General features: G+C 40.0%; 1 protein-coding gene across 1 annotated transcript in view; it reads left to right on the top strand.

The window, feature by feature from the left end:
• LOC137189434 (dedicator of cytokinesis protein 2-like) overlaps window positions 1-16,278 on the top strand; it is a 101,003-nt gene that overhangs the window by 14,648 nt on the left and 70,077 nt on the right. Inside the window, exons 17-24 of the mRNA XM_067599300.1 lie at window positions 390-588; window positions 2,499-2,596; window positions 2,683-2,772; window positions 3,048-3,148; window positions 5,760-5,894; window positions 10,246-10,354; window positions 10,806-10,876; window positions 12,936-13,042. Of these exons, the coding sequence (XP_067455401.1) occupies window positions 390-588; window positions 2,499-2,596; window positions 2,683-2,772; window positions 3,048-3,148; window positions 5,760-5,894; window positions 10,246-10,354; window positions 10,806-10,876; window positions 12,936-13,042 (910 nt within the window). The remainder of the gene's footprint in view (window positions 1-389; window positions 589-2,498; window positions 2,597-2,682; window positions 2,773-3,047; window positions 3,149-5,759; window positions 5,895-10,245; window positions 10,355-10,805; window positions 10,877-12,935; window positions 13,043-16,278) is intronic.

The following is a 16,278-nucleotide window of genomic DNA, read 5'->3' as shown; positions in this document are numbered from 1 at the left end:
CTAAGAAGAAAAATACTCTAATAGTTAGTGTTGTTTTTGTTTTTTCAAGCAGTCCTGGCCCCACTGTTTCCAAAGTTATGAGTTTATAAGCCGAAGTTGTGTTGTGCAGAAGAAGATAAGAAATTGTGATCACAGGGGACTACCGCTGTGGGGGTGGCAACTTCAATCATTGCTTGTCATTTTTTCCTTTAGGGCTGGCCTAAAAAATGACTACTGCTAGTGTATCAAATCCCACTGTCCCTATGCATTCTACTTCCATATTTGCATCAAGACATTTTGAATAAATGCAGGACATATAATTCTTGTCCCATTGCCGCTACACCAGCCACCAAACATCTGGTGTGTCAGCATAATGGGTTAAAAATGACTCATTTACATTGTCCCCTCAGGGTGACAGCAAACGCATGGAGGATGTGAACTGCTACTTGTCATTGGCCTCCACCCGCAACCAACATGGCGACCCCCACAAAGGGACAACGCTGAGCCGCAGCTCCAGCAGCGTGTCTGGGAGCGGAGGCCTGTCAGTCAGCTCTAGAGACACTTTCACCATCTCAACCCTGGTCTGCTCCACCAAGCTTACCCAGAATGGTAGGTGTGTGTGTGTGACAGGTGTTACAATGCTCAGATAGTTTTTTTTTGTGACACTGTGTTGACATTAAGCCACTCTAGAGACTTAAAGTTGGCAGGGCAGGACGTTTCAATTCAGAAACACACACACACACACCCACATGCACAAGAAAGGTCAGGGCGGAAATTATGAGGGGAGGGTGTTTGAAATTAAACCTGACATGTCAAAAAACATTAATTAACACCTTCCTTCAACAAAGTAATTAGGCCAAGCCAAAACAATGAATCATCGGTTAGTTGAGGACAATGCAGATCTAAGAGTTTCAAGTCTGAAAATACTACTGGTGTCAAGTTGTAGCCTAAATGGTTTAAAAATTGTGAAAACCTAGAAAACTGGTGGTGAAATACAGGGAACACTTTGCTGACCTCATTAAGCAAAGTATTATTTTTAGATTTCTGGTTAAAGGTTTAGTTAGGATGATTAAAGTGTAAGGTCAGGTTAGATAAGGGTAAAGGAGACATTCAGCCAATTAATGGTGATTCAACAATATGTTAATTAGGATATTGTTGCCCAAAGCATGAGTACAAGCGGGTATGTGTGTGTGTTATGGTCACGGGAAAGTAAGCAAAGGATTGGGAGAACGGTATGAATACACCGGTTTTATTAGTGGGGAGTGTCGTCATTTTGTCCTACACACTCTGGCAGGCAGCCACACAAGCAGACACGCACACGCTGAAGTGCACATCCACAGATTCATACACACGTACACTCCAGACAGTAAAGTGCATCAGACACAGGTGCAGTGCAACAGCTGTTACTGAGGAAGCCAGTCCATCACTATAATGAACATTATCCTTCAGTATTAATCACCTGTACCATTTGCGCGTGTAAACACACACACGCACACACACACACAGTCTTTCAGGCATGCACGCACACAGTGTCGTTTAGGGCCACCCACCAGATGTGCAGCTTGGCTTGGTGTGTCGGAAATTATTGGACAGAGAAAGCAGTGAGCTTCAAGCGGGCAGCCCCTCAGAGACATGGAAATCTGCCCCATGTCAAACTGTAGCAGAATTAATGACAGAAACTGTGGATTTAAACAGTCAGTTTATAGTCTCACTAACCAGAGGAACCGGGACTGTCCACATGACGAATCATCCTTTGACAAATTGCTACTTTGTTGTTGCTCATCAGTCAGAGATGAAAACACTGAAATGAATGTAAAATTTTGATTAGGTTTGCAGCCAACAGTTATTTTCATTATTGTTTGATCTATTGCTTACTTCATTTGAATAATTGTTTTAGTACATCAAACGTCAAAAAATAGTAAAAAGTGTTGATTACAGTGTCCCATAATCCTAGGTGACATCTTTAAATTACTTTTTTGTCTGAAGAACAGTATTCCAAATATAAATACAGTATATCCAAAACCCAAAAGTGTTTCATTTATGGTGATACAAACCAAATAAAAGCCACAAATCATCACATATGAGAGGCTGGAACCACCATTTATGTATTTAAGCTTTATAAATGACTGAGACAAGTGATCAATTATCAAAATTGATGCAGATTTATTTTCTGTCAAGTAATCAGTTAATTGATTAAATGTTTCAGCTCTACTTTTGATACAATGTTACAACTTATCAATTTCAACTTCTTAACATTTGCATCACATAAAAAAAGTGTCAAGTCACCAGTCAGTTCAGTTCAACAACCACATACAGCGTGTGCAACACAGAAGGAGATAAATATTGTTAAATCTTTAAGGAAAAACTAACAAACAATAAAGAAACTTAAATAGTCAACTAAGATTACATTTCCATTACAATAGCTTTGATCAGCTTCCACTCTCAAGCAAGACAAAGTGTCTATGTACAGTTAAAGCAACTAAAACAGAAAATAATCCCTGTGTGTCTCTCCTCTGCAGTGGGCCTGCTGGGTCTGCTTAAGTGGAGGACTCGACCTGAACTCCTAAAAGACAACCTGGACAAACTCAAAATGATTGATGGAGAGGAGGTGGTCAAGGTCAGTGGTGTGATTACAAGTGATGTGTAGACAGGCATGTGTGCGCCCTCACTTGACCTTTCCTTTGTCTGTATGTGTGTGAGTAGTTTCTGCAGGACACTCTGGATGCCTTGTTCAACATCATGATGGAACACTCTCAGACTGACGACTACGACATCCTCGTGTTTGACGCATTGGTGAGTGTGCGAGAGGTTGCGGTGTGTTTATTTCCTCTGTGAATGCTTGTGTGTCTGACTCTGTGTGTTACTTGTCAACTGATGCAGCTGATTTCTTGACAGGCTGCCTCTGTGTCTATCGAATCTGACATTGTTGTGTTTACCTATCCATCTCGTTCCAAATAAACACGTCTATCAGATGATAGTACATAACTTCTCATCTGCCTTGTAAATGTCTGCTGCTATGTAAACATGTAACTCACGCCGTCTTTTTGTTTCTCCCTTCTATCTGCCAGATATACATAATAGGTCTGATTGCTGACAGGAAGTTTCAGCACTTCAACACAGTGTTGGAGGCCTACATCAAGCAGCATTTCAGTGCCACACTGGCATACAAGTAAGTTACTGTATTTCCTGGTATCACAACCCACTTCCCGTCACTTGTTGCTTTTGGTATGAGTTTGCTTAACGACAGAACAACAACACTGTTTCCAATTTATTGCATGCAGCACATCTTAACAGTTACCGCACATGATAACCGTGGTTTCTACTCAACAAGACAAACAAACAAGCAACATGTATGAAAATAAAAAATGTCAAATAGTCTCATAGCAGATTGAAAAAAAAAGTAATTTTGTCCTTCATAAGTGCAGTAAAAAAGCAGTAAGTGCAGCTGCAAATCGGTATGCTCATGCAACAAACCTGTTAAAGAAAGCAAAGACAGCTCCTTATTGAATCTGCCTCAAGACTCTTTATTATCACTTAAACTCAACAAGTGAGATATAAGAGATTTAAGGTTGAAATTATTTTACTGTTGGCTTCATAAAATGTCAGCTGAGCACTTAATTTAGGTTATGACCTTGTCTGAGGACACTTTTAGATCCTATGTCAACAAACATAACAAATACACTTCTGCTGTGAGAAAACAACGGCACTCTATTAACAAGTTTTGTAGTTTTCTTTTTTGCATTCTAAATGAAGGATTATATGTATATGGTGTCTTACTTTTATGTTATATGGTAATTTTCCACTCTGGTGTACACGAAAGTTCTATTTTATTCTATTCTATGATCTTTCATTAGGCTGCTCCTCCACTTCTTGGGAATTATTAAATCTTCTAAATCCCATCAGATCACCTCAATAATGCTTTGTCATCAAGCCAAAAAGCAGGTTGTTTACAGACCTTGAAAGTTGGATAGAACTGTGCATACTATTAGTGAGATTTGTCCCAGTAGGGATGAAATTCCATTCTTCTTACCAGAGGTATGCAAGTTTTTAACCTGTTGCAGTAAGTTTAAATGTCACATGAAGATCTAATGTAAAGAGACTAGGTACTGCACTGTATCCAGCTGCCACTGGAGGTCAGTGTGTGTGTTGGCCTTTGAAGCACTTGACTGAACAAGATTAGAGTTCACTACTTTACTTTACACCCAGCCAGCCAGATTTTAACCCTGCCTCTCTGTGGAGCAACAGCTGAAGCACTCAAGCATACACCACAAACCCCTGTGTCTGCTTCTTATTCTCTGTTAATGCACTTCACTTGATTCAGTGGCCGCTAGAGAACATATTTGTTTGCATTGCCAAAGTTTTTGTTTGGAAATTAAAAACAAGTCTGACTCCTGTTCTGCATTTTTTCTTAACTGCTTCTCCACCTCCTTTACCCAATTATCTCAAACCACTCTCCCCCTCCTTTTCCTGTTTTTCTCTTATGCTGTATGTTCTTACCTCCATCTAGTCATCTGTCTCTCCATCATCACTCCATCCCTCCCCTGCCAGTGTGTTGATGTTCACCCTCTTTAAGAGGGTCACTGCAGCTTAACGCCCATCAACCCAGACGTTGTTATGTAAAACTCCCTCTCACTATATTTTAAACTCCCTATCTCTTGCTCTTAAAAAAACTCTAAATCCTCCTGTGCTTGCCTTTCAGCCATGCACCAAAACAAAACTAGGGAAGGCTAAATGGTAATATATTCAAGGCCAGCCTGATGGCAGTGAGGCCAGATCAGAGTTCATTTTTAAGGGGACTTTTATTGTTTAAGAGGATTGAGTAGTTTTAAACCAGTTAGTGGGTGATCCCCCCTTTGCCATTTCACTGGAACTGAGCTGCCACAAAGCCAAAAATTTCAGCCCTCTGTAGGCCTACTGTTTTATTACATTATGAATATGTTAGTATTGCATGCCATCTTTATATCTCTATATCTCTATATAGAGCACAAAAAACAAAAAACCATAGGCAGAGGCAGTAAAACTAGCCAATTGGAGCGCAGACAAGTTTGATTGGCAGCAGAATCAACCAATGGAAGAACGTAAACTGCTTCTACAGTTCAATCTCAGTTTAGTCTCACTGGTGAAGTTTCTGCCTGGATGAAAACCATTTAATTGATTAAATCCTTATTGTTTTAATTGATAAGTTTGTTAGTTGATACATATATATACAGTTCTCGAGAAATAATAAGCAATCGGCCCGTTCCAAACAGGCACTTTTTGAACAGGCACTGTTGAGATAATGGAGAACGAGATTGGGCAAAGAGCTAAAAAACACAATCCGGTCATAAACTTAGACTGAACTCTGTGACACACACATCTCTCTCCAGCTACTGTTTTGACACATCAGAATATTTATGTGCGTCTCTAAAGATACCTGTGGGGTGTGTTGGAGAACTATTTTTTTTACCTTGTATCTGAGGGCAAATAAAATGTCTGTGAGCTGTGTGAAAGGTACATCTGTTGAGGTGTGAAATACTATTTTTCCATTTTTCCACCTCCACCTCCCTGCCAGTCTTCCTCTCTCTCGTTCTTTCACTCTCACTCTGTTGCACTCTTTCTTTCTGCTCTATGGAAGTGAAAAATGGAGTTGACGATTACCTTTCCAACCTGTGGGACATCAGAAAAAGAATGACATGTCTGAATGATTTTGATGTTATTCTTAATCTCTTTTTTTCTCGTTATTCTCTGTCTCTCTCTCTATTTCTCTTTCTCCCCTGTTTTCTCCTATCACTCTCTCCCAGAAAGCTGATGTCAGTGTTGAAGAGGTATCTGGATGTCTCCAGCCGAGGGGAGCAGTGTGAACCAATCCTCCGAACTCTTAAAGCCCTTGAGTACATCTTCAAGTTCATCGTTCGATCACGCATGCTCTACTCCCAGTGAGTGTTTTTGTAGCTTTTTGTGGACTGATCATTATGATAATGACTTCTACATTCTTCAAATTTCAAATACAGATTGTTAGAGACACAGAGACACAAACACACACACACACAAAGCCCGGTGACGGAGTGCCAGAGTAATAATTTTTGACAGCTCTTTGAGAAAAGGCTGCTGATTACAGCACTAACGCTGCTAATAAGCATTGATGATTAAGTGCAGTGTCCGAATGAGAGCTAATGACAGGGCAGGTCTGCTGAATGGGCAGCCAGAGATACACCAGCCAGACAAAGTTCCAGCAGGAGAGACTTATGACATTTCCCATGCTGAGCTGAGAGCTACACTGAATGATACGGTAAATGTAAACACCATTTGTCACTGCAGCACAAAAAATGATGCTGACAGACCAGAAACATGAACCACAATTGTCTTATATGCCTTGCCTGCAGGTGACTTGAGTGCCTACGGTGTGTGTGTGTCTGTGTGTTTGTGTGTATGTACAAGTATACAACCATGTGCGGAGTTGAGTGTTTGTTCACGTAAGACTGCAAGGTTTATGTAATCAGGTGTGTGTCTCTGTTGGGAGCACTATATTAGTGTTTGCAATATAGAGTTGGGAGCGGATGTGTTTCTATGCGTGTTGCTGTTTGTCATTCAAAGTCCACAGGTCACTTAAGGTCTGTCTTTTTAATCTTCTAGAGGGCATTGTGGGCTTTGTTTGTCGAAATTGGTGTATTTGTTTATCGATGTGGTGGGTCTGTTTGCTTATTTATTTGTAGACTGTGAGGATTTGTGTGGATGCGCTGGTATAAAATATATAGGGTCCAAAAGTCTGAAACCACTGTATATATTTATGTATGATATATATAATATACACTTACAGGTTTGCTTAAGTGTGTGTATGTGTGTGTGTGCATCACACATTATCGCTCCACTGCTCCTGGATTGACTGAGCTCCAGTCGCCAGCCTCCCCTGGGTATCTCTGAACCGATAAATTTCACTCTCTTCTCTCTTCCTCTCTCTTCCTCTCTCCTCCTCTGTCTGTCGTCCGCCAACTACCTCCCGCCGACAACTTCAACTTCCTCTGCATCTAAAGTTTTCACATCACATTACTCCTCCTATAAGGTGTTGTCATGCCAGCAGAGAATCAGGTATTCAAGGGAGCCACTTGCGCTGTAGGTGCATCTGTAAAGTTCCATCATCATCACCATCAAGACTAGCAGTCATTAATAGTTAAACAGGCGGCATTTAAGATTTATTAGCTTGTCAAACTAGCTCCATGTTCATGCAGAGTCTATTAGGAACGTGTGATGTTTACTGCGAAAATATGTAAGGCACGCTGTACCAGATTTTGCTCTTTCTTTCACCTTCTTTCTGTCCTTCACGCCCTATAGCTTTCATTACTTCCCTGTAGTCTACTTCATCAGTTGTATCTGTTTCTTTTTCCTTCCCCCAAGCACCTGCTATGTTCTATATTTCTCCTTTGTGTTCTCCTCCCCTCGTCCTCTTTCTATTCATCCCTCCCCTCATCTTTAAATCTAATCTTCTCTCTTAACTTCATTTTCCTTTTATTTTTTTCACAGCTATAGAAGAAGATTGCATTAATCTAGAATCTGTATGTTTTCCACTGTGAAGATCTTTTCTCATTAATGTGATATGGATCTTATTATGAGATGAGATCAGTTCTTTTTCCTATGAGATCTAATATTAATCTAATATCTAATATTTTTTTCTAGTCATCACAAGACCTTTCCAAGGTTATATTTAGTCCTTTCTAATTTTGTTATCTTGCCTATTTTATCTCATTATTTTTAGATCGTACCTGGTGATAATAAGAAATAGTATTTGGTAATAATAATAAAGATAAAATCATGTCTTAGAGAAATGCAAATTGCCTATAATAACATAACATTCATCACATGGAGAGCTAAAGCTCCATTCCATTTGTACAAAACCTCAAACTTAACAGATCAAGCAGTCCTTTTGGGCATTCAAGCCTTTTAACAGTTATACTGATAGACCTAAGGGGGACTGCACTGTTTGTTTAACAGGCAGGACCTGTTTGTTAATTGTCTTCATGAACAAATAAGTTTTAACCACTGTCTAGGTAATTGTCTTATTGTACCATTCTTGCATTTTAAATAGTTTCACTGATTGTCATTACTGTATATTGTTGATTATATTTAGTTTATTATGCCAAGATTTTAAAAAGTGATCTATCTCAGCCACCTTGGTCATTGCAACACTTATTCACTCGCCATGTGGAATTCAAAATATCTGCATTTCAAATTTGACCAAACCTGAGGAAACCTTGTATCCCACTGCTGAATTGTAGCCTTGAACATTTCACTGATTGGTGCTAGAGGGAACTGCAATTATACATCAAAACAAGGTGACATTCGTGACTGATTTGTTCAGACAGGGATTTCATGATTCATGGGAGACATGTTTAGTGTTGCCTAGTTGTCTCCTTTTTTCTTCTCTTTCACTTTCCTTCACTATCCCTCACTACTCCCTCCCCCCCTGCTTATTGTCTCCCCTTCATCCCTCTCACTCTCCTCTCCATCTGTCTTCAGTATTAGTTTGCTGAGCTAGTATTACGTACTTGTGTTGTTGTGCTCATGAGTGTGTGTGTGTGTGTGTGTGTGGAGATGAGTTGTAGCAACAGCTTATTGTCGTTTTTAGTTCCACAGACATCTTTTGAGTTGGATAAGAGTGGTACTCTACGGGCTGTAACAGGCTATATTGTACTAAGTATGGGACACAACTATTTTACTGAAGTGTATGTGCGTGGCGTGAGTGCAAGACCTGATGTTATCACACTCACACATCTAGACATATTCTGCACCCACACGCACACACACAAATAAACACACACAAATTCATGCACAGACAGGGCTGGTGGATTAAGCAGGACAATGCGTCTGTAATCATAACTACTCTGCAAAGAGCCCAGTGATAATACCTCTGTGTGTTACCGCTTAATCCCTCCCCCCACATGCTAAATTCGCTGTGTGTCACATGCTAATCCTTCCCTACAGCACTCATAATTTCTATTGTAATTAACAACTGCACAGCTCCACTGAATCACAGGGAGATAGTGAGGAGACTTGGACAGGGAGGGGGTGGAGAGGCTGATGCAGGAAAAGTTTGCTGGGGGTGGAGGAAGTAGGACTGAAGGGATCTTAGAGGGATGTGTGGGTGTGTGCATGAGTTGTGAATAGCAGCAACAAAGATAACCCATTTTTTGTTGTTAAGTTAGAGGATTGTTGTAAACACAGCAGTCAGTGCTTATCCATGTGTGATGCAGTTGTTTGTTGTCAACATAGTAGTGCATTTATTTGCTTCATAACTTTACAGTAGTGCATTGAATTAAGTGTGTACTGGGTTGGTTCCGCAATTACTTAAGCAGTAGGACCAGTGTGGTATCATGCTCTTACTGCTTTAAGTGTAAAATGAAACATTGACTTGAGGTTAAAGTGCAGTGTAGCACCTTCATGTTGGGTGTCATTTTCAACCATATTGAAAGATATGAGGAACTACTACCAATTCAGTAAATGCAGCATTTCCACAAAAACTCATGGACTCTGGTGAACTTTCTCTTGTTCCTTGATGACTTTGAGTCAGAGCAGAGAAAGTTGGGGCTGGCTCGATTAAGGCCATTACCAACCTAGAATCAATTTAAACTCTGATTAAAAACAATTACTGCACTATAATTTGTGTCCCAGTGGAGTCACTTTTTAAAAAATCATGAAATCTATAAAAGCCAGGAAATAAAATATGTCAAGTAGATAAAAATGGCTTGTTCTGGAATAGTGTCACAATTGAAGTAAAAAAAAAAAAAAAAAGGTTTATAAGGAAAGATTGCTGACATGACAGGAAGGAGTTGATACAATAAGGTTTGAAATTATTTCAAAGGTTATGAAATGTATGGATATAAGGCTAAAGGCCTAAAGTGCCTCTAAAAGATTGCTGCAACCAACCTGATGTGTTTATTAGAAACAGGGCCTGCAGGACCTGTGCTCATGTGGCACAAAGAATGACCAACATATGACCATATTGTTTAGTAATTTTATATATGTGCTGGCAGACAGATTGACTGACAGAAGAGAATATTGTTTGGAATTATGTTTTCTTTAACGCAATCATACACAAAAAAATATTAAAATCAGGCAGCTTCTTGTCGGCTAGCCTTGCTGTGACCCTTTGTCTCTTCACATCCCACTCTCACTGATTACTCACCTCCCCTGTTGTTTTCTCCCATCTTTCAATCCCTTCCTATATCCCCCTTGCCAATCATGTCATGTCATGTATCTCTCATTTCATTCATGAATTTCCTCCTGCCCTACTAGGCTGTATGAGGGGAAAGAGCAGGCAGAATTTGAGGAGTCGCTGAGGAGGCTTTTTGAGTCCATCAACAACCTGATGAGAACAGACTACACCACAACTCTGCTGCTCAGGGTAATCACATGCTGCACCCATACTTAACCACCAAGTAGTCCTTTTTTCCTTTTTTCTCATCTTCATCCTCACATATTTTCACCTTCATTTGTTTTTTCTATATTTTCCTGTCTTCTCTGCTCTTCATCTTCCTTCTCCTCTTCATACTTCTTAAAGGTGATCTCTCAATTTGATTCTACATCAGTATTCTGCTGCTGAACGTCTTCCTCTCATTCTCACTACATACACCGAGCCAGACATAGAAACAGACCCAGTCACAAAAGTGTGGCAGACAGACAGGCAACCCTGTGAAAAATAAAATAGATCCTTTCACACACTTGTGATGAGAGCCTATTTGATGGCAAAGTCACCTTGTATTCACCAACAACTTCCACAAGATTTCAAGATAGTAATTCAACAGTGTTAACTTGTGTGTGTGTGTGTGTGTGTTTGTGTGTTTGTGTGTCACCAGGTTGCTGCTCTGAAGTACTTGCCAACAGTCCTGCATGATGTTGAGAAAGTATTTGATGCCAAACTCCTTAGGTGAGCTTACCCTTCAACACACACACACACACACACACACACACACACACACACACACACACACACACACACACATACACACACACACACACACACACACACACACACACACACACCTACCTTATCTTTGGTCTCACTCAGGGACACTGACAGAGAAGATATATGGGAGCTTTCAGCTTAGCCCAAATTTGCTCTGTTCTTTGTTCAGTGACCCCCATCCTTCTGTCCCCCACACATTCCATCCTGGTCGAGCCTTACCTTCTTTATCAGGTGATAAAAATCTCATCAAACTGACATATACACAAGGACACACACTCAAACACACTTTGTAGCGTCTTGATGTACCTCAGAGAGGATTGACAATTACAGCGAAACGATCAAACAAAACCCATTTGAAACTCTGTCTCTGAGCTTCACTCTCAGCCTCTTGAAGAGCAAAGTGACATGGAATGGCTTGTTTAACCCCTCCTTGACCTAGAATCATACTTACAATATACTGTTTAGCTCAGGATATTACCTCAGTAGACAGTACAGTTTTTACACACTTTTACATTCAACTGAATGGGACGGTGTGTACAGATTTTTTTCCTCACTAGAAATTTAAAGCATCTTATTTGTCCTCTATTTCAGTTCCACAACCAAACATGGATCCATTGACTTAGCGTGACTTTATTACTTTACTGAGAGTAGATTTGAACTGATGTTTTATTGACTTGCCACATTCAGTTTCAAACACCCTCATCCTCATAAATTCTCTCTTCACCTATCTGTGACCTTTTGTGTGTTTTTGTGTGCGCATGTGTGTTTGTGGATTATCCATATCTGCCAGTTCAGTCCCTCGAGTGGCTGGATGTCAACACAGTGTCACAAAGGTGCTACCTGTAACACCTGCTGCACAAACATACACAAGCATTGCACACATACAGGGATAGAAAGGTGATGAGGGATAGAGTTAGAAATCAGCGCACATAATTTCACTTTCTGTCATTCATTTTCTCTTTCTTTCTTGCTAACCCGTATTGTTTGTCCTTTGCAATTCTTTTCACACAACCATGCAAACACTCGCATGCACAAACATACCCAAGCCATTTAAACTTGAATGCAAGGTACCTATTATGTCCCTGTTCAGAATTGCCTCGGGTAGAATTTCCAAGAGCAAGCTGTGTGAATTACAATCATTGTGCATGAAGTGGACATCAAAGCTTCGTCTCTTCTCCTGAATAGTCACATCTGTACACCTTGTAAACTCAGTGTGATCTGCAGGGTGGTGCAAGCACAGATATTGTCAGCTATGCATGTGTTTTGTTTGCTCTGTGTCCTTTGCATGTCCATAGGGTATAGGCTGACATTTTGAGTTTTAATTAGATTCTCTCAGATGATTAGTGGGCCCGATAAGTCTGCACTGAGCCACCGTGCCCCAGCATCTCCTTGTGCCAACTTATGCACATCAAAAGTCACACAAACTTTGTTGTGTTTTGGAGCATAGGTGATGCATTTCATTCTTTTATACAATTATTGGAAGTGCTACCGCGGCCTGTGTGGCCTCCATAATTTAAGGAGACAGAGACAAAGTGAGAGACAGACAAAAAATTGAGACAGAGGGTTTTCCATGCTCTGAGCATTCAATCTTTCTAAGTGGCATCAGGGTTTGCAACTAGCCCGTTTAATTATTCTAAAATTGAATTTGGGGCAGAGGATGACTCAAACCTGTGTCTTCATTAAAGCAAGTTTGGACTTTAACTCATTTGTTTTCATGGGGCATACACTGCTCTGCTCATGTCTGTGCTGCACTCTGATTCAACCATTGCCTTTGGTGCTTGCATATTTTATTTCTGTTAAGGATAGATATTTAAAGCTCGACTTACAAAGTTGTGGTTGTGTTTTTCTATCTTTTAAATCAGTTATATGGTGGGAATCTGTTCTAGTCTGTAGAATTATTTGGTTTAAATTAAATTATATATTATATTTATGATGCTCATTTTCAAGAAAACAAACATGTTGCTCTTCCCTGGTAATGATTGTACTAATTATTTATTCTACCCCCAATCGCTCTCTCCAGTGAGTTGCTGCATGACTTTTATGCCTGCATTCCCCCTGAGAAACTCCAGAAACAGAAGGTGTCTTCTATGACTGAAATTGTCAGCAGCCAACTGTTCCAGAGACAAGGTGCGTACATTTTTTCCAGTTACAAGGTGGCACTGAGCTGCTAACCAATTGTGGACTTCACAATTGTGTGAAAAACCTTACAGAGCATTAACTGCTTTTTACTTAAAAGTTAGAAGGTCTATTATACAGTGAGTAATTCCAGCCCAGCAACAGGACTGATTAGACAGACAGCTGTTATCATGTACTTTATGACCAGTAAGGGAGTTCTTTGCTTTAAAGGTTTTATCTTCATACAGCACACTGGATAAAAAGTGTGGTGCTAATACTGCAAGGGCAATGTTCCATTCCCTCTGGGGCAGTCCACTAAAGCACTCTGGTTAAAGGCATCAGCCAAATGGTGAAAGAGCATGCTGATGTTTATGCATTTATGTTATAAATGGTTTACTTCTTCATACACACAGATTGCACTCAAGTCAATTTAATACATATATATATATATATATATATATATATATATATATATATATATATATATATATATATATATATATATATATACACAATGTACTTGACACATTACATAATTTCCGTCAGTACCTTTTTGATTTTAGAACACTGTTATTTATTTGTTTGTTATTAGATTAAAAGAAATAAAGGCTACACCAACCTTAAAATGATTTTCTGCTTCAGCTAGCACTGACATTGAGAAGACATGGATATTCGGAGTGTTTTCTTTGGGGGCTATATTCTATCAAGATAAAGGAAAGAATAACTCACAATTACAGTGGTGCTATGTTTACCTCCACTGACATTACAATCAGTCCAATGGATTCCAGTCAGATACCATCTTATTACAATCAGCACAAGTGGCACCTACTGACATACCACTCCACTGATGGCAAAGGTTACTTACAGTCATTCCTGCTTGGATTAAACTGTCTTTAGGCTACAATACATCAACCTAAAGAGATATTACTGAAAAAAATAATCTTTGGCAATAGCTGGTGGTTTTTCTTTTGTCCTTGTGGTGTTTACATTCCCTCTCTACCCAGACTGGAAATGTCCATGAACCTCATTGCAAGCAGAAAATGAGTACACCGTTCACGCCTCAGTAGGTTTTGGTAGTGTTATCCATATTAATGTCACAGGTGATACCTACCATCTGCAAAAGAAGTAATATCATAAGTTTGAGTTAGATAAGACAGGAAGAGTTTTCAGTGCGCTGCAGTCATTAATGTGTCACTTGTCACACCATGCCTACTCTACTTTTAAATGATTTTCACTAGATTTGGCATAATTGCCAGGGACACATGATTTTGTGTGTGTCGTACCTTTTAAAGTGCACTACACTTTAATGATCATGCACTCTACACCAATCTTATTCCCCCCCTACCTCTGTTCAGCCCTGTTATGTCTGCCTAATTTGCTCGTAGTGGGCTGATAAGTGGTGATTTCCCCTGCAGAGGACCATGCCATGATGGATAGAGTGGGCTAATGTTGTGCTTCTGTGTAATACAGACTTGATAAGGGGGGGCATAATCAGGCTTCTGCAGTGCAAACCAAAGAATTGGAAGTAGACTGTGAGTGATTGTGGTGGACCAAATTTGGTTTGAGACAGAAATCAGCCTGAGCGGGACTGAGATGGGATACATGCTGGTCTGTGCTAGGCAGATTCAGTCACATCACTGACTTTGCTCCAGGTGTGCATGAATGCATTCTCATACATAAACTGCAAACACGATTGTATGAATTTGTTGCAGAGTGACTGACACTATATCTGGATGTGAGTGTAGTTGTACATTTCAGTGTTTGTGCTGCGGTTCATGCTTAAAGGGTATGTGCACTGCCTTGAATGTTTTTTTGCCCAATGTAGCAGTGGGTCCGCTCATCAGTCAGTCGCTGCCAGCCAAGTCGGTAGCTGTTCCAGGATTTGGTCTTTTGGTATTGATCCTGGTTCAGATGATTGATCCCCCAGGGTCCGAGTCAACAGGCTCACCCCTCTGGCTAGCTGTCAGCACAGTCAGAGTCACACTCTGTCACCAGGAAAGGAGTGAGAGAGGGAAGAAATAGATGTCAGGTAGAAAAAAAGAGAGCAGGATAAAGTGAAAAAGGGGAAAGGAATGTAGGGCATCATGCCAAAATGCTCTATATCAATTTTAGCAAACTGAGATCTCTGAGTTCAGTCATGTGAAAAACAGATGACTGTCCTGCAACCACTTTGGAAAGAGAGGTTCTGAAATGACTTATATTCCCATAAAAAAAATGTTTTGAATTAATGCCTACAGTAGAATCATTTTTACTGTTTGCCATTTTTTTTAATGGTAGATGTGTTATTTTGGAGAGAAACACTTCAGATGCAAAAATGATGGAAATGGAGTCAGACAGAGGTTGTGGAGAGACCAATGAGATAGGAACAAGCTGTGGAGGAGAGGATGAGAAAAAGAACAATTTGCAAAGGAGGAAGACAGAGAGACGAAGGGAGGAATCATTTTTTTGCCATATATTTTTTATTGGAAACCAGTATTATACAAATGTCAAATACAAAGTACAAATCCCTGTTCCAAAATAGTTTTTAATCTTTTTTTTGGTGTGTTAAAACAGAGAAATAAAACAACACCTTCCTCCAACCCCACACCCATCCCAAACTCTCAGGAGACAGAAAAGAAAACGCACACATACAAAAAACTAAATAAAGAAAAAAGCGTATATATACATACAAACACACACACACACACACACACACACACACACACACACACACACACACACACACACAAACGTTGTTTGTCATATCAAGCTTAAGCTCCTTTTAACAATTACCCCTAGATACTGCAAGAGAGAGCACACCTGAGGATGATATAAGATCATATAAAATTAAGATCATACCATGTGCCTTGGGGAGAGAAAGCTCCTCAACGACAAGAGAACCTGCTGGAAGCTGAGAGAAGGATGTAAAATATGTGTAAGCATAATTGCGAACTTGAAAATACCAGGAAAAAATGAGATTTTTCAAATTTAAAATATTCAAAGAAGAGAGTACAGCTGGGTTTCTAATGTGTTTGGGACAACAAGTCAAAGGGGCACAGACCAGAGCCGCCAGACATGATGGGCGGAAAGAATTGTCCTCCATTATACACCAATCAAGGTTGAGAGAGTTACATCAAGCATCATTTTTTTCGAAGACTGGCTGCCCAATAATAAAATAAAAGGTTAGGCAACACAAGGCCCCCATCCCATTTGCTTCTTTGCAGTACTGCTCTACATGCTCTTGGGTTCGTGCCAGCCCAAATAAACTA

Source organism: Thunnus thynnus, chromosome 9 (assembly GCF_963924715.1).
Source record: "Thunnus thynnus chromosome 9, fThuThy2.1, whole genome shotgun sequence".
Taxonomy (NCBI): domain Eukaryota; kingdom Metazoa; phylum Chordata; class Actinopteri; order Scombriformes; family Scombridae; genus Thunnus; species Thunnus thynnus.
Note: the sequence above shows the minus strand (reverse complement) of the source record. Positions and strands in the feature narration are given on the sequence as shown.